Source organism: Ranitomeya imitator, chromosome 5 (assembly GCF_032444005.1).
Source record: "Ranitomeya imitator isolate aRanImi1 chromosome 5, aRanImi1.pri, whole genome shotgun sequence".
Classification (NCBI taxonomy): domain Eukaryota; kingdom Metazoa; phylum Chordata; class Amphibia; order Anura; family Dendrobatidae; genus Ranitomeya; species Ranitomeya imitator.
Window position 1 is genome coordinate 295,862,123 of NC_091286.1, and position 26,198 is coordinate 295,888,320.

The following is a 26,198-nucleotide window of genomic DNA, read 5'->3' on the forward strand; positions in this document are numbered from 1 at the left end:
GCTGAAACCTGTTTCATTTCTGCGTTTGTGACTTTCATCTTTACTCACAGTCAATATGTGTGGGGGGCTTCCTTTACCTTTGGGGAATTTCTCTGAGGCAAGATGGGCTTTATTTTCCATCTCTAGGGCTAAGATAGTTCTTAGGCTGTGACGAGGTGCCTAGGTCTGGTCAGGAGCGCTCCACGGCTATTTCTAGTGTGTGTGATAGGATTAGGGCTTGCGGTCAGCAGAGTTCCCACATCCCAGAGCTCGTCCTGTATGAGGTTTAACTATCAGGTCATTCCGGGTGCTCCTAACCACCAGGTCATAACAGGCTATTGGTTGAACTAGATAGACTTATAGTCTTCCTTCAACCTTAATAACTATGTTACTATGTTTATCTATATGTAAAATAATGCGAGTACTAGGATGATTCTGTGCAACTTTGGCTGAATGTTCATCTAGTTCTAGAAAAATCGGACTTCACATAATTATAGGATCACAGCGAAAGGTATAACAAGCTACACATCCAATCTATGTTTTAAAAGGGCTGTTTCACAAAGACCATCCTAACTGATCATTGCTGGTCCAGCTGCTCTAACCTCCTACTACAAAAGCCATCCATGATTAAGAGCGTATCTGTCACTCTCAAAATGCGTCAGATAAATGTGCCTATCTGAATTCTGTCTTGCTGCACCATGATGTTTTTATGATGAAGCAATAAAATAAGATTTTATCAACACTTAAAAAGCTGGATTCTAATATTGCCCCAATGTTTCATGCAGCTAAATCCTGCTGCTCCTGTCGTTCCTGTCTCTAGGTTCACATTGCGTTAATGGGTTAACGCTAGCGGACTCTGTTACATGGCGAAATTGTCGCAATTAATGCCATTCAATGGATCCGTTAGCGCACCCATTGATGGCAATGTGCTAACGGATCTCTAGCGCATCGCTAGCGCATGCCATTTTCAGCACGCGCTAGCGATGTCCCATTAGTTTCGGACGGACCGCGGACGCTGCTTGCAGCATCTGAGGTCCGTCCCTCACTAGCGCAGATCGGGTATCTGTGCTAGCGGGATCGCCAAACGCAATCCCTTTTGGGACATTGCGTTAGCGCAATCCGCTAGCATATGCGCTAAACGGATTGCCCTAATGCAATGTGAACCTAGCCTAATAATAATTTGCATTGTTACCTATGTTGCCGTACTTAGTTGCTAAATGCTATCCTGTCAAATTGATGTTGCTAAGAAGGGGCGACAGATGGAAGGAAACATGATCAGAGTAATAAACTACACTGGTTTTGTTTGTAGTCTGTTACCATGGTGACACATAGATATGCATAGTTGCTGTATATGCAATTTGTTAGGATTTTTTGTAATCAAGGCTATTATAATTTTGCATTTTTTTCCTTTTAGAGTGTAAATAAAAAGGTATAGCATAGCAAATTAAATTTACTTTAACATGCCCCATGTTTGTATTCATGTTACAGTTTCTCGACCTTTTATAAAAAAAAGGCTGAAGTGCACTAGTCAGCATGTGAGAGGCAGGCTAACATGCTCTTAAATCATGAGCTGATAAAAATAAAATAGGGTTGCAAATCTAAGAAGGCACATTAACCTCATGTTTGTTGAGAATAAACCTTTGCAACTGTGAACCTTTAGGCTATGGGCACATGTCAGGATTTCTGGCAGAAATTTTCCTGACAAAAACCTGACATTTCTGCCAGAAATCCGCATGCTTTTTTTTTTTGCGTTTTTGATGCGTTTTTTTTTCGCATTTTTGATGCGTTTGTCTTGCGTTTTTTCCAAATGCATAGAATAGCGGGAAAAACATGAAAAAAAAGCAAAATTAATGAACATGCAGCTTTTTTTACCGCAATGCGTTTTTTTCACGGAAAAAAACGCATCATGTGCACAAAAATTGCAGAATGCATTCTAAATGATAGGATGCATATGTCTTCAGTTTCTAATGCGGTTTTATCGCGTTTTTTCGTGAAAAAAAACTTGAAAAAACCTGAACGTGTGCACATACAATAATCTCCGAAGAATAACCACAAAGAACTTCACCCCCACCTTAACCCTACCTAGACCAGGGTTATATTGATTGCTTTGGTTCCTCACATCTGTAATTAAGATATTGCAAAGCATTGTATGATGGCACACAGCATTACAAGACAAGATTGCAAGGCCATAAAACAATATAATGTAATAACACAAGTTATGTGAAAGGAGAACAGCGTATATCATGGCATTATACTGAATGATGCTGACCATCGAAAACAGATGGGGCGCAGTGGTGACAGCAAGTATGGAAATTATACACTAGCACAGCAGTAAAATGAATCTGTTACATCAGCATGAAGAAATAAAGTCAGCAGACACAAGCAGTAAAACTGTAACAATATTTCATTAAAGCCAAGGAGAAGACGGAGTTTGGACCAGATGGCCATTAGCAGAGAAGGTCATACTTGCAGTACCATCTGCAGCATTGCTTCATTACAATAAAAAACATCCCTGTTATTAATGATTATGCCTAGGTTCCAGCTTCTCACATCACAGTATGTACAGTAGATACATAATGCTCACTGGTATGGGCATCTAACATTCCAAACAGAAGTGGGACAAGTTCTTGGTGCCCTAATGGTAGTTTTCTGTTCTGGAAGATCACCATGTTAACTGTGCTTTATTGGTTTCTCACAATGCCCAGTGTTCTTGTTTATACTGATTAGTAAAATTTTTACAGTAGAATGTTGCTTTTTTCTTTAACTACACACATTTTATCCTCACTTTTAATGGCACCCTAGAAAACTTCCTAGTCTAACGAACTTTTGTTCTTGATTACAAAACATGCAGTTTACAGGTTTCCAATTAATATTTTTTCCTAAGTCATTTTCAAAGCAGATGTATTAAATGGAATCTGTCAGCAGGATTTCACCCTCCAAACTATTTATATGCATATAACTCTTCAAACGACAAGTCCATCAATACCTTACATGGCCAGTCTGTTCCTTTGTTACTAAGAAATCAGCATTTGAACTGATAAACCAATGAAGCTGAAGCCTCTGTCACTCCAGCTCTATTCCCCGTCTTCCTCCTGCCTGACTGATAGCCTCTATGCTGTGTGACTTCAGGCAAAGGAGCCACCTTCCAAGCAGAAGGAGGCAGCATCCGGCAAGGAACAAAGCTGGAGTGACAAAGGCTTCAGATCTACCTCCTTGCTTGCAAATCAGTTCAAATGTTAATTTTTCAGTAACAGTCGAATGGACTAGCCATGTAGAGATATTGGCGGACTGGTCCTTTGAAAAGCTACATGTGAATATAAATAGAAACCATGAGAAAAAATACGGAGTACTAAGTCCACAAAATATGTATAAAAATATATAAATTTATTTAATTAACATATTTTGTGGACTTAGTACTCCGTATTTTTTCTCATGGTTTCTATTGTATGCAGGAGTGTCCTCTCGCATCGAGACTGCTTTAGGCAGTGTGTCAAATTGTGATGCATGCTCCAGGCATCCCATTATGTATAGTGTTTCTTTTGGGTTGGAATTATATATACCGTATATGTGAATATAAATAATTTGGGGTGAGATCCTGCTGACAGATGTCCTTTAAGTACTGCAGTCGAGGCATGCACAATTTTACCACAATATTATATTGAAAACATAGCAAAATCCATTGTTCAGTTTATTAGCAGTATAATTGCACTTACAGAAAACATTTGACATATTTTAGAGAAATGTCCGCTGTACATAATTATATACCATATAGTGCTTAAAGGACATAGATTCAAGGAATATTGTTGAATTGCACCATCGAAAATCTACAGCGTCCATCCAGTTGAAGAACTATCTGAATAAACTTTTTTGCTCCAAAATCAATCCGAAATGCTTTTACCTTTGCAGAGCATTTTAGCAAGCATGCTTGATAAACACTTTGTCAAAGGTTGAGACATTTATTTATTTTACTCACTTATATAGCACCATTAATTTCGTTCTTTCGAGACAGTGAATTTAAGCAAGGGTTTCCGCATTCCTAAATACAAATACAAATATGGCATGTTCAAGTCTTATGAGACTCTATTTAAACTTTTAACTCTACGCCTGAGGCCCATTGTTTCATTCTTTCCACTATTTATTACAGGAAGATCTGCCATCAGTAATTTCTTCGCTCCCTACGGCAAAGAATACTGAGGCACCACTAGTTCTCCTTCCTCAATATCAGGAAGTGAATGGAAGATGGAAGACATGTTGGCAGAGGCCCGCAGAAAGACATGTGGTGACAGGGCTTTGTGGGGTATAGACATAAGACTGGTGTCCAGTAGTGATCAGTTAGAATGGATCCAGTAGCAATCTGTTGGCAAAAAAAGTTGTGCAGACACAACTTTAGTCTGTTTTTAAATAACTGATCTCAACTTACATTCTGTGGAAAATTGATCCATTAATTAACCATCTGTTTTCCTTTCATTGTAATGTAATGAAAGTAAAATGGATGGCTAATGGATCCTTTTTCCATAGAATTAAAAAAAAAACAGATCCAACAGAGATCAGTATCTGACAAAGGAGCTTTGAAGGCGCCTAGCAGAGAGCATAGGTGAGCAAGGCAAATAAAAAGGTGAATAAAAAATTGCTGGAGTTGTGTTGGGTAGGGGAGCAGAGGAAGAGATACACATCAACAGGGGCAAAGAGTGAACAGTGAACATATAGTCTGGTGTGAACATTCTAGAAAGGCAGAGGGTAAATAGTGGTTTGCATAAAAGAGAAGCTTTAAAGAAAAAAGAAAAAAAATCATGAAAATTCTTAGAGATAAAAAAGGCAGAATCATTCACTGTGTCAAAACTACTGCTGATGCTGGCTCTCTTCTAGTCTTGGAAGTCCAGTGGAAAAGACAGGCCCAAGGCTCTGCAGTTGCTTTTGTAATGGGTTCTCCGGGGATAGAAAAAAAATTAAAAGAAAATATCTAAAAGAAATATCATTATAAATAAGTTCCTAATTACATTTAAAGATGACCTTTCACCAGTTATAGCATGTTAAGCTGGCCAAATTGCAGAATTGTGGCTACAGAGTTGAAGAAAACGTATTTCTCTCTTGTAACTTAATTTCTCCTGTTTGTTGCAGAGATCCATGTGCCTTGTAATGTGTAGGTTATAACTTATGGTTAATTGAGTGTTACTGGAGATTTGTCTCTGGGCGCGTGTATTTCTTCCCTTGTATGACATTGACCAATCATATGCAGGCAGCAAGATATAGGGAAAAAAGCACACGGTCCCAAAAAAACTTGGCATCCCTCTCGCTGCAGAGCGATTACTCGTGCCAGGAATAGTTCAGGGATGAATGTGATTACTAGAACCTTTCATCTTTCGTATCAGGGAAGTCAGTGTTGGAGGTGGGAAGGGAGTACAGCTGAGCTGACAGTGCTGTGAATGGAGAGCTGCAACTGCAGATATGTTTGGAATGAGACAAAGCTGTGCTGTACACCCCTCCCAGCACATTGTGTGCTGTGAGATGAAAGCTGAAAGGTATTAATAATCTCTGCTCAACTTCCTACACTTGTATTCACTTTGCAGTAAGACCAGTGAAGAGACCAGACTGTGTATCAGTACATGTCATATACTGAGAAACCTATTCTAAGCTACTGTGGGAGCATGTTCCTTTTTTTGTTGTATGTTGCTGCCTACTTATCAAGTCATACATGGGAAGAAGCACATGTCAGCAGAGAAAGATCTCGGGTAACACTCTCTTGGACTTAACATACCGTATATACTCGAGTATAAGCCGAGATTTTCAGCCCATTTTTTGGCGCTGAAAGTCCTTCTCTCGGCTTATACTCGAGTCATACCCAGGGGTCGGCAGGGGAGGGGGAGCGGGGGCTGTCTAATTATACTCACCTGCTCCTGGCGCGGTCCCTGCATGTCTTTTTGCCCAGCGCCGGCAGCTTCTTCCTGTACTGAGCGGTCACATGGTACCGCTCATTACAGTAATGAATATGCGGCTCCACCTCCCATAGAGGTGGAGCCGCATATTCATTACTGTAATGAGCGGTAACGGTGACCGCTCAGTACAGGAAGAAGCTGCGGCGCCGGGAAAAAAGGACCTGCAGGGACCGCGCCAGGAGCAGGTGAGTATAATGGGGAGGGGGAGTGCTGCACGATATTCACCTGCTCACCGTTCCGGCACCGCTCCGTCTTCAGCGTCTTCTGCTGTGACGCTCAGGTCAGAGGGCGCGGTGACGTAGTTAGTGTGCGCCCTCTGCCTGAACGTCAGTGCAGAAGACACTGAAGATGGAATGACGCCGGAACAAGGAGCAGGTGAATATTACAAGTGCCGGGGTCCTGAGCGACGAGAGGTGAATATGTGATTTTTTTTATCGCAACAGTAAATGGGGCAAGTGTCTGTATGGAGCATCTATGGGGCCATAGCGTTTGTGCCACACTATATGTGGCAAGTGTCTGTATGGGGCCATAATCAATGTTTGTGCAGCACTATATGGGCCAAGTGTCTGTATGGGGCCATAATCAATGTTTGTGCAGCACTATATGGGGCAAGTGTCTGTATGGGGCCATAACGTTTGTGCAGCACTATATGGGGCAAGTGTCTGTATGGGGCCATAATGTTTGTGCAGCACTATATGGGGCAAGTGTCTGTATGGGCCCATAATTAACGTTTGTGCAGCACTATATGGGGCAAGTGTCTGTATGGGGCCATAATTAACGTTTGTGCAGCACTATATGGGGCAAATATCTTTATGAAGCATCTTATGGGGCCATAATCAGCATTTGTGCAGCATTATATGGGGCAAATGTGTCTATGGAGCATTTTATGGGGCCATTATTAACCTTTATGCAGGAGTATATGGAGCATATTTTAATATGGAACATCTTATGCGGCCATCATAAACTTTATGGAGCAATATATGGGGATCCTGATTCAATATGGATATTCAAAAACACTTAACCTACTGATGTCTCAATTAATTTGACTTTTATTGGTATCTATTTTTACTTTTGACATTTACCGGTAGCTGGCGCATTTCCCACCCTAAGCTTATACTCGAGTATATACGGTAAACTGTAGCCTAAACTTTATAAACTAATAACTCCACGAAGGACAAAAATAAAAAAATTTAAAGTAAATTTTATTAAGCTTTGCAACCACTATTCCATGATGTGACCAGCTTGATATGCTCAAACTTTGAAAGGTCTTCTTAAATTGCTATACTGTCATATATGTGTCCTAGAATGCTAATGGCCCAGGTGCCTATGAGCTTGTGCAGTAGAATCATGTGTAGAATAATACGCTCTGTATGGGTTTCCAGATTTCCAGTGACGTAAGAAGAGGCTGCTCACACTGCTGTCCACTCTGTCATTCTGATCTAATATCGGAGATGCCAGGAGTGCTGAGGTAAGAAGAGGCTGCTCACACTGCTGTCCACCCTGTCTTTATTAGTGAAAATACAAGCTATAAGAATTTCCAGGTCACAACAGAGAATCTTCTACTGCACGTACTCATAGCCGCTGGTCTTAACATTCTAGAGCAGCAGAATCCTGCAGCAAAATTAGTCCATTTCCTTTACAATAAATTAGATGGATATCAATTCAAAAAACCTCCTGTGCCAAAGGACCCCCATCAGTTGGACATATATTAGCTTCACGACTCCTAGGCTTCTAGTAGCTGAAAGTGGCTACTTCAATTTCATAAGCCTAATTTTCTCATAGGATCTTTTTTATGTGATAAATTTCCAGATTTTATCCACCCATTTCTGAATCCCACAGCTTGGGGATTTTCTATATTCTCACTTGATTAATTTTGTAAATTGTTTTTACTTTTACTACACCCACTTTGACAATTCTGGCTGTTATTAGCCATTTCGAAATGTCAGATTATTCAAACAACTTATTAGCACTCATCAGGGATAGGCAATCCATGACGTTCTCAATGACTCCATCACCATGGCGACAAAATGTAATCTGAAAAATCAGCACTGGCACTCTAAGGTCTGCGTTCTCTTAATATTTCTTTCCTCGATTCTGTGATCTAATCTCTGTGATCTGCATGTATGAACCGCACAAATTAGAAATAAACAGGAAACGGCAGAGCGAGAGCGAGTACAAAAAAAGACTGATATGTGTCCCTTGTGAGTATAATCATAAAACACAATTTGGACCTTTTATAAATAGTAAATTGACTTAATCTTGTCAGCTTTAAAGAGCATTTCTTCAGATATGAAATCTCTGAACATTTTCATACATGTAGCAGCCTATAAAATAATACCGCATGTGGCTGAACTACATTGATACTACATAGGCTGTTCAATATCAGGACTACTGAGCCACAATGTTGCTAAATAAAATATTATCCCACCCATACTGCAGAGCAGTAAGTGTATATCTATAAGCATTAACCCTTTGTAGTGTCATATGACAAATTGTCATGCAATACTGCAATATAGTATACAGTTCCACAAGTACATTATTTCACCGTACTGCTACATACAGTATTAACCAAAAGTTTTGAGACTAACATATTTTTTTTTTTACAAAATTTGCTGCTTCAGTGTTTTAGATCTTTTACTTAGGTGTTTCTATGGTCACTGAATTACATGTATAAGCATTTCGTAAGTTTTTAAACATTTATTGACGAATACAATAAGTTTATGCAGAGGCTCAATATTTAGGGATTTGACAAATCGCCTTGACATGCTGGATATCAGCTTCTGGGCCCAATCCTGACTGATGCCAACCCATCCTTGCCTCATCAGCGCTTGAAGTTTATCACAATTTTTGTGTTTGAAACCTGGGATTGAAGTCTTCGGGGTTTCCTGACCATGGATAGAAATTTTCAATGTTTTGGTCACCAAGCCACTTAAGTTATGTTATCACTTTTGCCTTGTAACATTGCACTCTATGATGCTGGAAAAAGCATTGCTTATTAACGAATTGCTCCTGGATTTTCTCCTATGAAGTCCCCTTCAGACTGTTTGGGAAATCTGGAAAAAAATTGTCTGGAGGATAAAATGTGAGCGCTATGATGAGTCCTGTGTCAGCCCAACAGTAAAGCATCCTGAGACCATTCATGTGTGGGGTTGGTCTTCATACAGTGGAGTAGGCTCCGTCACAATTATGCCTAAGAACACTGCCATAAATAAAGAATGGAATCCACACATCCTCCAAGACCAATTTATCCTAATGGTCTATGAGTAGTGATGAACAATGCTTTTTCCAGTATGGTGAGCACCATGTCACAAGAAAAATTGATAAGCAAGTGATTCGGTGAACAAAACATTGAAATTCTGGGTATATGGCTAGGGAAGTAGGTGGACAAACAAAAACAAAGAAATTGTGATAACCTCCAAGCACTGATTAGGCAATGTGTCGACATCAGTCATGACTTGGCCCAGAAGCTGATATTCCGCATGCCAGGTGAATTCTAGAAGTCTTTAAAGGGCCACTGTCACCCCCCTCCAGCTGTTATAAACTAAAAGAGCCACCTTGTGCAGCAGTAATGCTGCATTCTAACAAGGTGGCTCTTTTAGTTTTAGGTTCAAGTATACCCCAAATAAAGCAATTTTATACTTAGCCACAATTCATGTCTCTAGCCAGGGAGGCGGGTCCTCACTCCCCAGCTCTAACCGCTCCTCTGCCTTCACTCCAATCTTCCTGAGCTTTCAGCACCGCCCCCTCAGCGCTGTGTACGTTTCAAAACCGGCGCCTGCGCAGTGTACTGCTGTGCTGCGCAGACGCAGTAAGCTCTGGCCGTCTGACGTCCCAGCCAGGCTTGCAGACTGCGCCTGCGCGGGCATTGCGGCCAGGCAATCTTGCCTTGCGCAGGCGTGTACTATGGAGGACAGAGAATGAACTTCAATCCAATATTGCAGCCAGCATGCAGCCAGCGGGTAAGGAAAGGGTGAATCAAACACCCAAAAACCCCGCCTCCATGGCTGAAGATTGTTCCCTCCAAATTCAGGTGACAGTGTCCCTTTAAAGTCTTCCTTCAACCTTAATAACTATGTTACTATGTTACACTTGCACTCAGCACTAATGATGATGTATTCAATATGACGACATAATGTTATCAAATTTTGTACCGTACCAGTGGGTTCAAAATGGTTACTGTGCCCCTCAGTTAAATCCTTGAGGGGTGTAGTTTCCAAAATGGTGTCACTTGTAGGTGAGTTTCCACTGTTTAGGCACACCAGGGGCTCTCCAAACGTTACATGACATCCACTAATTATTCCAGCAAAGTTTATATTCAAAAAGTCAAATGGTGCTCCTTCCCTTCTGAGCCTTGCCGTGCGCCCAAACAGTAAATTTCCCCCCATGCTCAGGAGAAATTGCACAACAAATTTTGGGTCCATTGTCTCCTGTTACTCTTGTAAAAATAAAAAGTGTGGGTCTAAAGCAAATTTTTTGTTAATAAAATTAATGTTCATGTTTTCCTTCCACTTGGCTTCAGTTCCTGTGAAGCAACTGAAGCATTAATATACTTCTTGAATGTGGTTTTTGAGCACCTTGAGGGGTGCAGGTTTTAGAATGGTGTCACTTTTGGGTACTACTTTTCATATAGACTCACAAAGTCACATTGGAAGCGCATTGAACAGCAAGGAGGATTGCTGCTGAGGGGAAAGAGGAAAAAAAATCTCTTTAAATCTTCAGCTTAGTGAGTGTGAATGAGCTGAGTGTGACCTGAGCGTAAGTGTGAACGGCGGTAAGTGTGACTTGAGATTCAGGGACTTTGGATTCAGGAAGTTTCCAAGGGAGGAATTACTGAATTGCTGTCTTTATTTTATTGATACTTTGAATTTATTTTTTATTTCACTTTTCTGTCTGGTGCAATCCCCATTAGGAAATATGCTCCACTATTGTTAATGCCACCCAGTGCACATCTTGCCACATGTATGCAATCCTTGATCAGCCAGTTGAGGGTGCATACTGCTGTGCGAGATGTGAGCACGTTGTGCATTTGGAAGCCCAGATTCTGAACCTAAATGTGCAGCTGGCAACACTGAGATCCATTGACAATTTGGAAAGGAGTCTTCTGCTCACTGAGCAGACGCTCAATGGGATAGATGAGAGGGGGGGATGGTAGGTTGGAGCTGCAGGACAGTGAGGCAGCAAGCTGGGTGACAGTTAGAAGGCCAGGAAGAGGGAAGAGTGCCAGGGAGGCTAGTCCTGATCTGGCACACCCCAATAAGTTTGCTAAGTTGGCTTCAGCTTAGCGAGTGTAAACGAGCTGAGTGTGACCTGAGCGTAAGTGCGAACGGCGGTAAGTGTGTGACTTGAGATTCAGTGAAGAGGTATTTGGAAAACCTTTAACAAATACCTGTGTGAATTGGTGTGAGTTGCTGAATTGGGAATAGCTATATTCACAAGGGGTTAATTTAGGGAGGAGGCTCATAATCAAGGCTTTATAAGGGGCAGCTGGTTGGGGCTCAAGTTCTTTTTGGAAATATGAAAGTCCCATAGTGCCGCAAAGTAAAAAAGTTTTAAAAAAAAGTAAAAAGAAAGTTTTTTAAAAATTGTAAAAATATTTTAAAAATACAAAAATAATAACAAAAAATTCTAAATATACTGTACCCATGAATAAATATTTTTTGAAAAAAAATAAATAAATAAAAGGACACATATTTGTAATCAACGCGTCTGGAACGACCTGACCTATAAAACTGTCCCACTAGTTAACCTCTTTAGTGAACACCATTAAAAAATAAATAAAAAACAAGGCAAAATACAATGCTTTATCATCATGCTGCCAAACTAAAAGTGGAATAAAGCACCATAAAAGGATGAATATAAATAAACATAGTACTGCTGAAAATGTCATCTTGTCCTGCAAAAAAACAAGCTACCATACAGCTGAATCAGTGGAAAAATAAAAAAGCTCTCAGAATAAAGCGATGCAAAAATAATTATTTTTTCTACAAAATAAAAATAGTTTTTATTGTGTAAAAGCGCCAAAACATAAAAAATTATATAGATGGGGTAACAATGTAACCATACTGACCCAAATAATAAAACTGCTTTATTAATTTTACCACACACAAAACGAAATTAAAAAAAATCCTGAATTGCTGGGTTTTGTTCAATTTGCCTCCCAAAAATTGGAAGACAAAGCGATCAAAAAATGTCATATGTCTGAAAATTGTAACTCCATCGGAAGATTTCCTATAATAAGGCAGATGAAGGATGCCAATGTGACATGACACCCTCAAACAATTTTAACGCTTCCTGAACTCCAATATGGCGCTTCTTCCTTTCTGAGGTTTACACTGTACCTCAAAAGTAGTGCCCCACTTATGGGGTGTCGGTGTACTCAGGAGAAATTGCACAACAATTTTATGGTGCAATTTCTCCTGTTATCCTTGTGAAAATAAATCATTTGGGGCTAAAAATAAAATTTTTATGGGGAAAATGTGATTTATTTTTTTTTATTTTCACGGCTCAACATTACAAACTTGGGGGTTCAAGGTGCTCACCACACATCTAAATATATTCCTTGAGGGATCTAGTTTCCAAAATGGTGTCACTTGTGTTTTTTTTCACTGTTTAGGCACATCAGGGGCTCTTGAAACGTGACATGGCGCCTGCTAATTGTTCCAGCAAATGTTGCATTCAAAAAGTCAAATGGCGCTCCTTCCCTCCTGACCTCTGCCATTTGCCCAAATAGTGGATTCCCCCCACATATGGGGTATCGGCATGCTCAGAAGAAATTGCACAACAAATTTTGGGGTCTATTTTTTCCTGTTACCCTCGTAAAAATTTGGGTCTAATGTAATTTTTTGTAAAAAAAAATTAAATGTTCATTTTTTTCCACATTCCAAAGCTTCCTGTGAAGCAATTGAACGGTTAATAAACTTCTTGAATGTGGTTTTGATCACCTTGAGTGGTGCAGTTTTTAGAATGGTATCACTTTTGGGTATTTTCTATCATATAGAACCCTCAAAGTCACTTCGAAGGTGAGGCGGTCCCTAAAAAAAATGGTTTTGCAAACTTTGTTGGAAAAATGAGAAATCACTGGTCAACTTTTAAAAATTGTGTTACAAAAATTGTGCAGAAGTAAAGTGGACATGTGGGAAATATTATTTATTAGCTATTTTGTGTGACACCTCTCTGATTTAACGGCGAACTAATTCAAAGTTTGGAAATATAGAAATTTTCCAAATTTTTGCCAAATTTCCATTTTTTTTCACAAATCAACGCAAGTTATATCAAAGAATTTTTATCACTATCATGAAGTACAATCTGTCACCAAAAAACAGTCTCCGAATCAGTGGGATCCATTGAAGCGTTACATAGTTATTATCTCATAAAGTGGTCAGAATTGTAAAAACTGGCCTGGTCATTAACGTGCTAACCACCTTGGGGGTAAATGAGTTAATTCTGGGTTCTTAGAAACTTTATTCAACATCTTGAATTCTTCTTTTCAGGCTGCATATGCTGAAAGGGCCCAGAATGAACAAGTTGCCAGTTGTGTATGTATAGTTCTATGGCAATATTTTCAATCAGTTGAAGGCTGGGCAATTTGAAAGAGTTGTAGGATTGCAAGTGGTGGCATTATTTTTTATATCCAGTGAGCAGTGCACCCTATACAGTCAGAACAGTCTTTTACGGATTATTTTTTTACATTTTACACACATTGTTTTGGCTGGTATCCTGGTGGTTGTGAGTAACATAATGACCTGTGGAAATACACCTTCCCGACTGCACTGTGATGATTGCTCATTTTACGGTGTGTGATCAATGTAGGACTGCCAGAGGCAGTGGTGCTGAATGGCGGGGGAGATAAAGGGTGAGTAACAGTTTCCCTACAACAGTGAAAACTAATATTTGGACATAGATCAGTAGGTCATCATACATTTTTAGAAGCAGACAAATATTCTTCATCATCCTCGCCATGGAGCTGCTCTCCTCTGCTGACTTATTTGCTCTTCCAGTTTCCTTTCTTGCATAAAGACTTGGGAACTTGAAGTTGTTTATGAAGGTCTATTGCTCATTTTATGGGAGTACTGTAAACAAAAATACAGAATAGCTATTCACTGTAGCAACTTGTGTAGCCCACATGAGTTGCACATAACTCTCAATCGGCGTAACAGGAGTCGGCCAAGAGTAAAGTTGTATTTTTCGCAACTGTACATCATATTCTAGAATCATGTGCATTTGTAAACTAACCACAAAAGACATTATGTAACATGTTTATTAACAGAAGTGTGATTCATTTCTATGCATCATTTGTAAAGACGAAAAGGGTGGTGTATCCAAAGTGGGAACTGATAGTGCTGTTCTCCCTTATGTTTTAGTATATAAGGGCTCCTGCACCACTGTTCACCTTACCCGATGAAGGGTCCATAGCCAACTCGAAACGTTGTTACTCTCTGCATGCCCTCACAATAAATCTTCAAGCATTGCATCTTCAGAGTGTGAGTATTTGATTTTTTTTTATTTACTTTTTTTAAAATTCAGGATACACCACCAACCTTTTGTCTTTACATGCATACTTTATTTTTTCTTGGGCACGAATATGCCTGAATTCATTTGTCTTTTATTTTTCATTCACAGTAAGCAGAACAGTAATGTGATTTAGTTATATGTTGATATATTCCATATTGTCAGTCCTATCAAATTTCAAAGCTGCATATAAGAAGGTGACCTTTGATAAAAGTCAATTGAGCATAAATTGAGCATCCAGACACTGCAAGAGAAAAGTATTGATTTCAATAGAAATTTACAAAGGAAATGTTACCTGATAAATGTAGAGTTCACACAAGATGCTGGCTTCTATTTATACTAATATCACATCAAAAAAACAGCATGAAATACAAATTTTAATAAATGATCATCTCCAAATGAACGCATAACATATATTATGTATATAAAATATCAGTGCTGTGAAAAAGTCTTTACTATATTCCTAAATTCATTATTTTTTACACTTATGTGGTTCAGATCTTCATCAGAACTCATTGTTGATAGGACACTTTGTGGAAGATTAACCACAGTATTGAGTTATCTCCAATTGTACAAAACAACCCATATAGATTACATTAAAGTCAGTGGAAACCTCTTGGTATTTAAAGGTACCGTCACATTTAGCGACGCTGCAGCGATCCAGACAACGATCCCGATCGCTGCAGCGTCCCTGTTCGGTCGCTGGAGAGCTGTCACACAGACAGCTCTCCAGCGACCAACGATGCCGGTCCCCTGGTAACCAGGGTAAGCATCGGGTTACTAAGCGCAGGTCCGCGCTTAGTAACCCAATGTTTACCCTGGTTACCAGCGTAAAAGTAAAAAAAACAAACACTACATACCAGTGAAGACATCGCTGAATCGGCGTCACACACGCCGATTCAGTGATGTCTGCATGGAGTCCAGCGATGAAATAAAGTTCTGGACTTTCTGCACCGACCAACGATGGCACAGCAGGATCCAGATCGCTGCTGACTGTCAAACTGAACGATATCGCTAGCCAGGACGCTGCAACGTCACGGATCGCTAGCGATATCGTTCAGTGTGATGGTACCTTAAAGGGGTTTTTGTGTTTTTGATTCACCCTTTCCTTACCCCCTGGCTGCATGCTGGCTGCAATATTGGATTGAAGTTCATTCTCTGTCCCCCGTAGTACATGCCTGCACAAGGTGCAATCTTGCCTTGCGCAGGCGTGTACTATGGAGGACAGAGAATGAACTTCAATCCAATATTGCAGCCAGCGGGTAAGGAAAGGGTGACTCAAAAACACAAAAACCCCGCCTCCATGGCTGAAGATTGTTCCCTCCAAATTCAGGTGACAGTGTCCCTTTAAGCCTCCTGACTCCCCTGACTGATGATGTTGAGGTAGATAAAGATTGGGCAAGCTGAATTCTAATGGTAAGTCCTTTTGTTCTCACTGCAGATAAGTTGCAGCCTTAAGGTACCGTCACACTAAGCGACGCTGCAGCGATACCGACAGCGTCGCTGTTTGGTCGCTGGAGAGCTGTCACACAGACCGCTCTCCAGCGACCAACGATGCCGGTAACCAGGGTAAACATCGGGTTACAAAGCGCAGGGCCGCGCTTAGTAACCCGATGTTTACCCTGGTTACCATCCTAAAAGTAAAAAAAACAAACAGTACATACTTACCTACAGCCGTCTGTCCTCCAGCGCTGTGCTCTGCACTCCTCCTGTACTGTCTGTGTGAGCACAGCGGCCGGAAAGCAGAGCGGTGACGTCACCGCTCTGCTTTCTGGCTGACCGACGCTCACAGCCAGTACAGGAGGAGTGCAGAGCACAGCGCTGGAGGACAGACGGCTGTAGGTAAGTATGTAGTGTTTTTTTTTTTTTTACTTTTAGGATGGTAACCAGGGTAAACATCGGGTTACTAAGCGCGGCCCTGCGCTTAGTTACCCGATGTTTACCCTGGTTACCAGTGAAGACATCGCTGAATCGGTGTCACACACGCCGATTCAGCGATGTCTACGGGGAGTCCAGCGACCAAATAGTTCTGGACTTTCTTCCCCGACCAGCGACAGCACAGCAGGGGCCTGATCGCTGCTGCCTGTCACACTGGACGATATCGCTAGCGAGGACGCTGCAACGTCACGGATCGCTAGCGATATCGTCTAGTGTGACGGTACCTTTAGGTGTTTGATAGCAGCATTTTCCCCTCTACCCACTGAAAATGTATGAATACTTAGCTGTACCAAGCACTCTTGTGTTTGGGGGAAAGCCAGGAGAGATATCTATGGGTCAAACAAGTGTTCATCCAACAGTTCTCAAAGGTGTATGTATGTATAGGCACCTTACCTCTAATGATGATTACATGAGTCTCCGACTCATGCATTTGTTTTGGCATCAAACACATGGGCTACAATTCATGAAAGCTTTTAGACTAAAATTCTGGCATAAAAAGTTTGACAAGTCACAAAATTTTGGCACAATGCAAGGCTGCTCAAAAATTAATTTTTTGGGCATTTCCATGCCATTTTTGCCCAGCTCCAACAGAGTGGTGGAGCTTGGGTGGGAAGACGGCATGACAATCACCACTAATCAAATTCATGATGAGCCTTGCCATAACTTACAACCCAAGTCTCACTACAGTCTCTGACATGGAGTCCGATTTGTGGTGCACAGAGGCATGTGCCTTTTAATGAATCAGGCACTTTGCTTTCCACCCCACTCGCTAATCAAGACTGGGGTGAAAAACGCAGGTATTGATGAATCAGGGTCATGGTTTCTGAAAACCCTATTTAGATTCATCAGTGACAGACATTTCACCAACAAATCTGCCATATGTACAGTAATTTCTCTCTAGCCCTTTCTAAACTTATATATTCAATTATTGTTTTTGAAACCTCTTAAGCCTTTTGTTTCCATTATGAGTTTTTGGTGAATTTTTGATGTTGCAGATTTTGTGAACCATTTCTGCACCCATTGCGTAAAATGGATTACTTGCATTTTTTAAAAAAAATACACAGAGTTAAAAACTCACCGTGGGAACATAGCCTAAAGAATTTCTTGTTGAGATTGTTCATCAAGGATAGGTAGATCTCATGGTGTTATTACATAAGTGTTCCTGGGTTTACCGCTAATTACCATACTGCATCGGTACTTGCAGCTTGAAACAATGTTCAGTGCAGCCCAGTAATTAGCTGTAACCTGCGAGCACTACACCCTGACACTAATACACATGTATTAGCACTATTATGTTACACTTATTATTTTTATTTGATGATCTGAATCAATTAACTGTGAAAAATATGCAACAACAAAAAAGTAGAATAAATAATTTTTCACAGTACTGCATATATTTTGTTAAATTTAATGGATTGACTTGCTTCCTAAATAACTTTGTGGTATTTATAACTTTAATCTTTAGAAAATGTACTGCTGCAATAGATTTCAAGCATAAATTCCATTACTACATTTATCTTATTCTAGATAAATAAGTACACTTTTAGTCGTAAATGATAAAGTATACTTGCTACCCAAACACACTGGAGGCGACTGTTTTGTCATTTGCTCCAATATCTCTGAAAATACAGCTGATCGATGAACTTCTTGCACCAGTCAAGTGTAGAGTCTCAAGCTGAGATGTCTCAGGGACAAAGCGGTTGATGCAAGTGCTTTAGGCCACCCAGCTATTAAATAGCTCAATGAATATAAACACATTACAGTTTTTAAATTTTAAAACAATTCACATTGACTTCTGTTATAACACTGATGAGATTAATGTGATCTTGTAACTTACGGTAATTAATATTGATTCAATTCAAATTTGCAATACATCTCCCAAACTGTTTTTCTACTATTATAATGGCCAAGACATTGTAACGTTCTGATGGAGAAAACATTTTAATATATCGCGTTTCCTATATCCTAGTTGTTATCTCAGCTTATTTTATTCTACTTATTATGAAGGGAAATAATAACAGTAGCAATAATTGCTCTTCATACAGTGGGGCAAAAAAGTATTTAGTCAGTCAGCAATAGTGTAAGTTCCACCACTTAAAAAGATGAGAGGCGTCTGTAATTTACATCATAGGTAGACCTCAACTATGGGAGACAAACTGAGAAAAAAAAATCCAGAAAATCACATTGTCTGTTTTTTTAACATTTTATTTGCATATTATGGTGGAAAATAAGTATTTGGTCAGAAACAAACAATCAAGATTTCTGGCTCTCACAGACCTGTAACTTCTTCTTTAAGAGTCTCCTCTTTCCTCCACTCATTACCTGTAGTAATGGCACCTGTTTAAACTTGTTATCAGTATAAAAAGACACCTGTGCACACCCTCAAACAGTCTGACTCCAAACTCCACTATGGTGAAGACCAAAGAGCTGTCAAAGGACACCAGAAACAAAATTGTAGCCCTGCACCAGGCTGGGAAGACTGAATCTGCAATAGCCAGCCAGCTTGGAGTGAAGAAATCAACAGTGGGAGCAATAATTAGAAAATGGAAGACATACAAGACCACTGATAATCTCCCTCGATCTGGGGCTCCACGCAAAATCCCACCCCGTGGGGTCAGAATGATCACAAGAACGGTGAGCAAAAATCCCAGAACCACGCGGGGGGACCTAGTGAATGAACTGCAGAGAGCTGGGACCAATGTAACAAGGCCTACCATAAGTAACACACTACGCCACCATGGACTCAGATCCTGCAGTGCCAGACGTGTCCCACTGCTTAAGCCAGTACATGTCCGGGCCCGTCTGAAGTTTGCTAGAGAGCATTTGGATGATCCAGAGGAGTTTTGGGAGAATGTCCTATGGTCTGATGAAACCGAACTGGAACTGTTTGGTAGAAACGCAACTTGTCATGTTTGGAGGAAAAAAAATACTGAGTTGCATCCATCAAACACCATACCTACTGTAAAGCATGGTGGTGGAAACATCATGCTTTGGGGCTGTTTCTCTGCAAAGGGGCCAGGACGACTGATCTGGGTACATGAAAGAATGAATGGGGCCATGTATCGTGAGATTTTGAGTGCAAACCTCCTTCCATCAGCAAGGGCATTGAAGATAAAATGTGGCTGGGTCTTTCAACATGACAATGATCCAAAGCACACCGCCAGGGCAACGAAGGAGTGGCTTCGTAAGAAGCATTTCAAGGTCCTGGAGTGGCCTAGCCAGTCTCCAGATCTCAACCCTATAGAAAACCTTTGGAGGGAGTTGAAAGTCCGTGTTGCCAAGCGAAAAGCCAAAAACATCACTGCTCTAGAGGAGATCTGCATGGAGGAATGGGCCAACATACCAACAACAGTGTGTGGCAACCTTGTGAAGACTTACAGAAAACGTTTGACCTCTGTCATTGCCAACAAAGGATATATTACAAAGTATTGAGATGAAATTTTGTTTCTGACCAAATACTTATTTTCCACCATAATATGCAAATAAATTGTTAACAAAACAGACAATGTGATTTTCTGGATTTTTTTTTCTCAGTTTGTCTCCCATAGTTGAGGTCTACCTATGATGTAAATTACAGACGCGTCTCATCTTTTTAAGTGGTGGAACTTGCACTATTGCTGACTGACTAAATACTTTTTTGCCCCACTGTATAACAATTTAATATGTAACCCAAATACAAACAGGTAAAATAGAAACATTAAAGAGTAATTGTTATTTGATATTTATTTCATAAATTAATAGTGCACATGAAAATAAGCAACTTTGTAAAATATCTTATCAGAGAAATCTGCTTATTTCCTCTTCTGGACTGATCTTTTACTCTAAATTCAGGGATAAAATCTATCTTCAATTAATACATACTTTCACATGACAGTTAGTATAAAGTAAGTACAGTTACTCATAAAGTTCTAAGGAGAGAACAGGATGAGGGAGGACCATAGGAGCCACTGATATTCTACTGCAAGTTCGTCTGAAACTTAAAAAAAAGTTTAAAGTATAACTGTCAATTCAGGAGAACTTGCAGCAGCATGTCTCTGTGATGACAGTGGGTCCCACTGCACCACTGGCCAGGCTTACTCTGGAGGGGCATAACTAATTTACTACCTGTCTCCTCTAGAGCCTCTGATGGTGAGAATAGGCTTGGGCCATTAGGGTAGTCACCACTCGCCACTGGAGTGCAGTCCCCTAACCTGCTGCAGCTGATCAATGGGTCAAAGGCAGGAATACGAAACACATAGGGCAAATACAGAGATGTGGTCAGAAAGTCCAAGGTTAGAGCCGACAGCATAGGTTCAAAATACAAAGCCAGGGTCAAAAGTGGAGAGGTCAGACAGAATGAGTAAATAAGCTTAATCAGTAACAGGAGGGTCAAATAATAATACATCTTGGCAGGAAACTAGAGGCAGCCTGCAACTAGAACCTAAACTCAGGCAAATCAGGGAGGAAGGAGCTGCCTAGTATATCTACTGCTGGCAGGGGATAGGCCAGAGAATCAAAACTCTGCAGCACACAGCGGTTTTAAATTCCTGCATAGTCTGGGCGCACCTCCGTATAGCCGTGTGGAGACTCTCCAGCAACAGAAGAATGTAGCAGTTCTGGAAGTGTAGCATGAGGCAGCTCAGGGAGAAGATCTGACACTGGGAGGAGCAGAGCGGTGTACTCAGTGTGAGTAGGATGGCGCTTACCAACCATGCAAGTCACTGGCATGACAGTCTGTGTAACCTATAGCTCCTCTGTCCTCATTTACCCTCCCTTCCAGATAGAATCTTATCAGTAGCAACTGTCATCTCCTAATGGGAAAATATATTTTCACTGAATTTAGATTTTACCATTGAATACAGAGAGTGAAAGATCAGTTTTCGAGGACAAAAAGATACGGATTTCCCTGATACATTTAGAAGTTTATTATTTGTATGTGTACTATTGGTTTATGAAAAGAAAATGACAACAACGGATACTCTTTAAAATTTTTCTAAATATATTCTTAAATTTAAACACAATTTACAATTAGACTTTGTTTACAGTGAACCTTCACAACTCTTATCAGTGATTTCTTAATATACTTTTAATACTATTAACTGAATTATTCCCAAATTTACAAAGGTAAATCTGTGCTTTAAATCACAGATTGATTCCTGGGGTCGCTGCATTCCTAGAATTGTTGTGGATATGTAGAGTACTGTGCAAAAGTTTTAGGCAGGTGTGGAAAAAATGCTGCAAAGTAAGAATGCTTTAAAAATAGAAGTGTTAGTATTTTATTTTTTATCAATTTAAAAAAATGCAAAAGGAATGGACAAAAGAGAAATCTGTGTGATCATCCTTTGCCTTTTAAAAACAGGATCGATTTTTATTTCCCACAAGTTGACAATTTTGTAGGACTGAGCAAAGCAACAAGGCAAAATGTAGCTATACTGCATCACCAAGATCTCTCACAGGAAAATATTTTTAATCAGTGGTGGACCAAGGAAAGGTACAGCAGCAGAAAGGTACATCAAGCTTACTTTCCTTCTACATCAGAACATGTCCATCAGTGCCATCAACTCAGAATTGGTAGCAACCAGTGGGACCCAGCTACACTGATCTACTGGTCGAAGAAGTCTGTCCAAAAGTGATCTTCATGCATGAATTACGGGCCAAAACCCCCATATCTTCAACATGGAAATAAGGCCAAGCGACTCATCTACGACCAAACATAGGAACTGGGGTGCAAAAAATGGCAGCAGGTGCTTGCTACAGATGAGTCAAAATATTAAATATTTTGCAGTAACAGAAGGCTGTTTGATCACCAATGTAATGGGGAGAAGTACAATAATGAGTTTCTGCAGGTAATAGTGAAGCATGGTAGAGGCTCCTTGAAAGTTGGGGGTTCTACTTCAGGAAATGGAGTTTGCGATTTGGTGAGGATTGATGGTGTCCTCAATGCTGAGAAATACAGGCTGATCATACATTACCATCAAGGAGGCATCAAAATTTATCCTGCAACTGGAAAACGATCCAAAACATACAGCCAGTATCATTAAGAACTATCTTTAGCGTAAAGAAGAACAAGGAGTCATGGAAGAGCCCTGATTTCAACATCATTGAGATTCATGTGAGATTTCATGAACAGACAGAAGGATTTGTTTAGCAAAATCTCACACCTTTAAATCCTTCAAAAACTATATGAAAGTATACCAAGAAGAATAGAGGCTGTTTTGAAGACAAAGGGTTGTCACTACAAAGTTTAATTTGATTTTAATTACTCTATTTGTCATAAATTTGGCATTTTGTTAATTAATAAAATGATAAAAGTAAACTATTAACATTTCCATTTCTTAAAATATTCTTTCTTTTCATCAATTTTTGCCAAACCTGCCAAAAAGTTTTGCACAGTACAAGTTGCATCCAAATTGCAAAAGATACAATTGAGCTCATGGTTAACAAATCTGTCACCAGGCTTTTGCTACCTAATCTGAGATCTGCATGATGTAAGGCAGAAACCTTGATTCCCAGAATGCATCACTTACTGACCTGCTGCTGTATTTTTTTTTTTAATAAAATCACTATTTTATCAGCAGGATACTATCACCAGAGGATTAGTAAACTCTGTCTCTTTGATATAGTTGTTTCTGTGGAAGATCTGTTAATTTTTTTTAGTATACAGCTACAACTAGGGGGAGGTTTATGCAGTGAAAAAAAGAAAAAAAATGAAAATCCATATTATATTGGTTTCCTCTAGTAGAATATTTGTGCTGCTGAATGGTATATATTTAAAGGAATTTTCCAATACTTTGATATTGATTTTTTAGATTAGTCGTCCATAAGAGATTGTCAGCGATTCGACAACTGGCATCTGTTACCAGCCACAGTAACTGGCATATATAAAAGTGTATAGAGTGGACCACCACAACACCATCCCACTATTTAGTGGATGGGAAAGCATAAAATGGATAAGCCAATTTCACAACTGCACCAGTTATGAGCAATGAATAAGGTTTTCTATTCAAAGCGTGTTTGCTCATAACTCGCTGATGTGGTTGTGACACTGGATTATCTATTTTATGATTTTCTATTAATAAAAGTTTACATTTTATTGAAGACCACTTTGCTAGATTGCTCCTCGTTTTTGAACCCCTTTCCACGTGGCACTGCTGGTACCCGTGCGATGATCTTCAAATTTGGTGAGCTGACTTTTCCCCTTTTTTCTATTTAGTGGATGCTCCTAGGTACTGGAGATCAGACTGTGGACCCCCACCAATCTCTTATTGATGGCCATTGACTAAGTCATCAATATCATAGTAGTTGGATGCCGCACCTGTACACTGATCCCTGTATCAAACAAATGAAGCAGAAAATCCTATTATGACCTAGTATTAAATGCATTAGTTCAGTTTTACATGTAAGGATAATGGCACTTAATATTCTCTCCGAAGTCCACTGCTTGAAAAACAGCAAAAACTTGACAATATCAGCATTATTTCTCCGGAATCTATCAATATACACCATTGTGTTCAGATTGTCAAGCTACAACTCCATGCTGTAGAGTGTAGTGTATCCTTTCATGACCGCCTAATTCACTCCCTGTGGCAATGTCCTCTTTTTTTGCCAATGAACATTTTCTATCTGTTTTGCAGCTGAAATCCCGTGTTGTAATGACCCCATTAGCAATTTCGCCTCCTCGCAGCACTCCAGAACCAGACATCAGTTCTATTCCTCAGGATGCAGCTACTGTGCCCAATTCTGCTGTTCCACAGGCACTTAAAGGTATAAGATCTTCGCTGGCACAATAACACCGATCTATCCAGCCAGGCGTGTACATGGGTATTTAGGAGTGCAGCACTCTTTGCTCACTTTAAGATTTGAATGTTTCGGGGGGCACTGTGTGCATATTAATGACCTAATCTTCCAATGCTAGGTACAAACATTAGATGAATGTCAGTAGATCTCCACCAATTTCAATTTGATCCACCAACAAGCTAGTATCTGTAGGCTAAGCTCAATGGTCCCCCAATGTCTTAGAGATCAAATATGTTGGATTTTTGCTTTTCCAATTTATTTTTTCGAAGAGGTAAGTGCCCCATTGTGTGAGTAGAAGCCACTTATCCCCATGTGGCTATAGAAATAACATCTTGGATCAACTGAATAACATTTATCTATAATAATCTAATGAATAGTAAAAATGATTATTATAAATAATATAATCAATATAATATAAATGTGATGAATATTATAAACAACATCATGTATAACATTCATCTAAATGTTAATGGAAACCAGCGGATGGAGCAGATGTTGCTCCATGTGAAATCATTAGTTGTTATGTGGAATGTTAATATAAGCAATCAAAATAATAAATTTGATGTTACCCAATGTATATCAATGATATAATATCATAGGGTCTCAGCAGAAGACTAAGCATCATTATTGCAGTTGTGGGTTGCAGGATGTCCTATTATTTTTATGCAGTACTAGCTTAATATTCTTTTTTGTTTTCTTAAATTTCAGTTTGTATTTATGTGAACAAACAAGGAAACAATGGACCATATCTTGACAGAAAAAAGGTCCAGCAACTCCCTGACCACTTTGGACCTGAGCGTCCTTCCATGGTGCTACAGCAGGCAGTTCAAGCCTGCATTGACTGTGCTCATCAGCAGAAGAGTGTGTTCTCCCTAGTGAAGCAGGGCTATGGAGGAGAAATGGTTTCAGGTAATGGGGAATGAAGATTCGTCGGCACATAAATTCTATATTGCTGTTATTTTTTTGTGCTTGTTTTTTACAAGTTCTTTTTAGATCTACTCTTAAAGCAGACCTTTCACTGTTTTTTTTATTTTAAAGTATACAGCTCACTAATACCGCTCTTAAAGAGCTGATTAAAATGTGTTTTTTCAACCTCAACTCTTTTGTCTTGCCTTTTTTTATAGTGAGTTATACGATGTAAAATAAAAAAGCATGTCGTGAAAGGTCCTCTTCATATGATGAACACACAGCAAAGGAGCAATGCAACCGTGTTGTGTTCAGCGTTTCGAGTTGCTCCAGGGCAGGGCATGTTTTGCATCTTTTCGCCTCATCTGGTAGCATTCTGTCAATGTCTGAAAGTTTGTTCTGGTAGGCGAAATATCATATCTCCACCCTAAAAGACACATAAACAGAAACTGTAGAATTTAATATACAGGGTGGGCCATTTATATGGATACACCTAAATAAAATGGAAATGGTTGGTGATATCAACTTCCTGTTTGTGGCACATTAGTACTTGGGAGGGGGAAAACTTTTCAAGATGGGTGGTGACCATGGTGGCCATTTTGAAGTCGGCCATTTTGGATCCAACTTTATTTTTTCCAATGGGAAGAGGGTCATGTGACACATCAAACTTATTGAGAATTTCACAAGAAAGACAATGGTGCATTATTTACAAGTTTATGACCACTTATACAATGTGTTCAAAGTGCTGCCCATTGTGTTGGATTGTCAATGCAACCCTCTTCTCCCACTCTTGACACACTGATAGTGTTATAGCTGCAACGTGGGGCCAAAACTGTTATAGCTGTTTTTCATTCTGACCCAAATGTCAGCTGACAGATCACCAGTGAGACCAAATTGTGGAGTTACGCCCGTCATTTTACAAGCGCGCTTGGAGATAAAAGTGACTTGCTCACAGGATATGTGTGAGGTGTCTTTTTGTCTCCAAGCGCGCTTGTAAAATGACGGGCGTAACTCCACAATTTGGTCTCACTGGTGATCTGTCAGCTGACATTTGGGTCAGAATGAAAAACAGCTATAACAATAGCAACACCGCAGAAGAAATGCTAGCACAGGCTTCCAGTATCCGTTGTTTCAGATGCTGAACATCTCGTATCTTCA

At 39.9% G+C, this 26,198-nt stretch overlaps 1 protein-coding gene across 5 annotated transcripts in view; it reads left to right on the top strand.

The window, feature by feature from the left end:
• SCML4 (Scm polycomb group protein like 4) overlaps positions 1-26,198 on the top strand; it is a 201,521-nt gene that overhangs the window by 115,061 nt on the left and 60,262 nt on the right. For 3 of the 5 annotated variants that reach the window (XM_069726266.1, XM_069726267.1, XM_069726265.1), the window contains exons 3-5: positions 14,273-14,392; positions 23,972-24,101; positions 24,843-25,043. In XM_069726266.1, the coding sequence (XP_069582367.1) occupies positions 14,273-14,392; positions 23,972-24,101; positions 24,843-25,043 (451 nt within the window). The remainder of the gene's footprint in view (positions 1-14,272; positions 14,393-23,971; positions 24,102-24,842; positions 25,044-26,198) is intronic. The other 2 variants (XM_069726269.1, XM_069726270.1) reach the window with 1 other exon arrangement.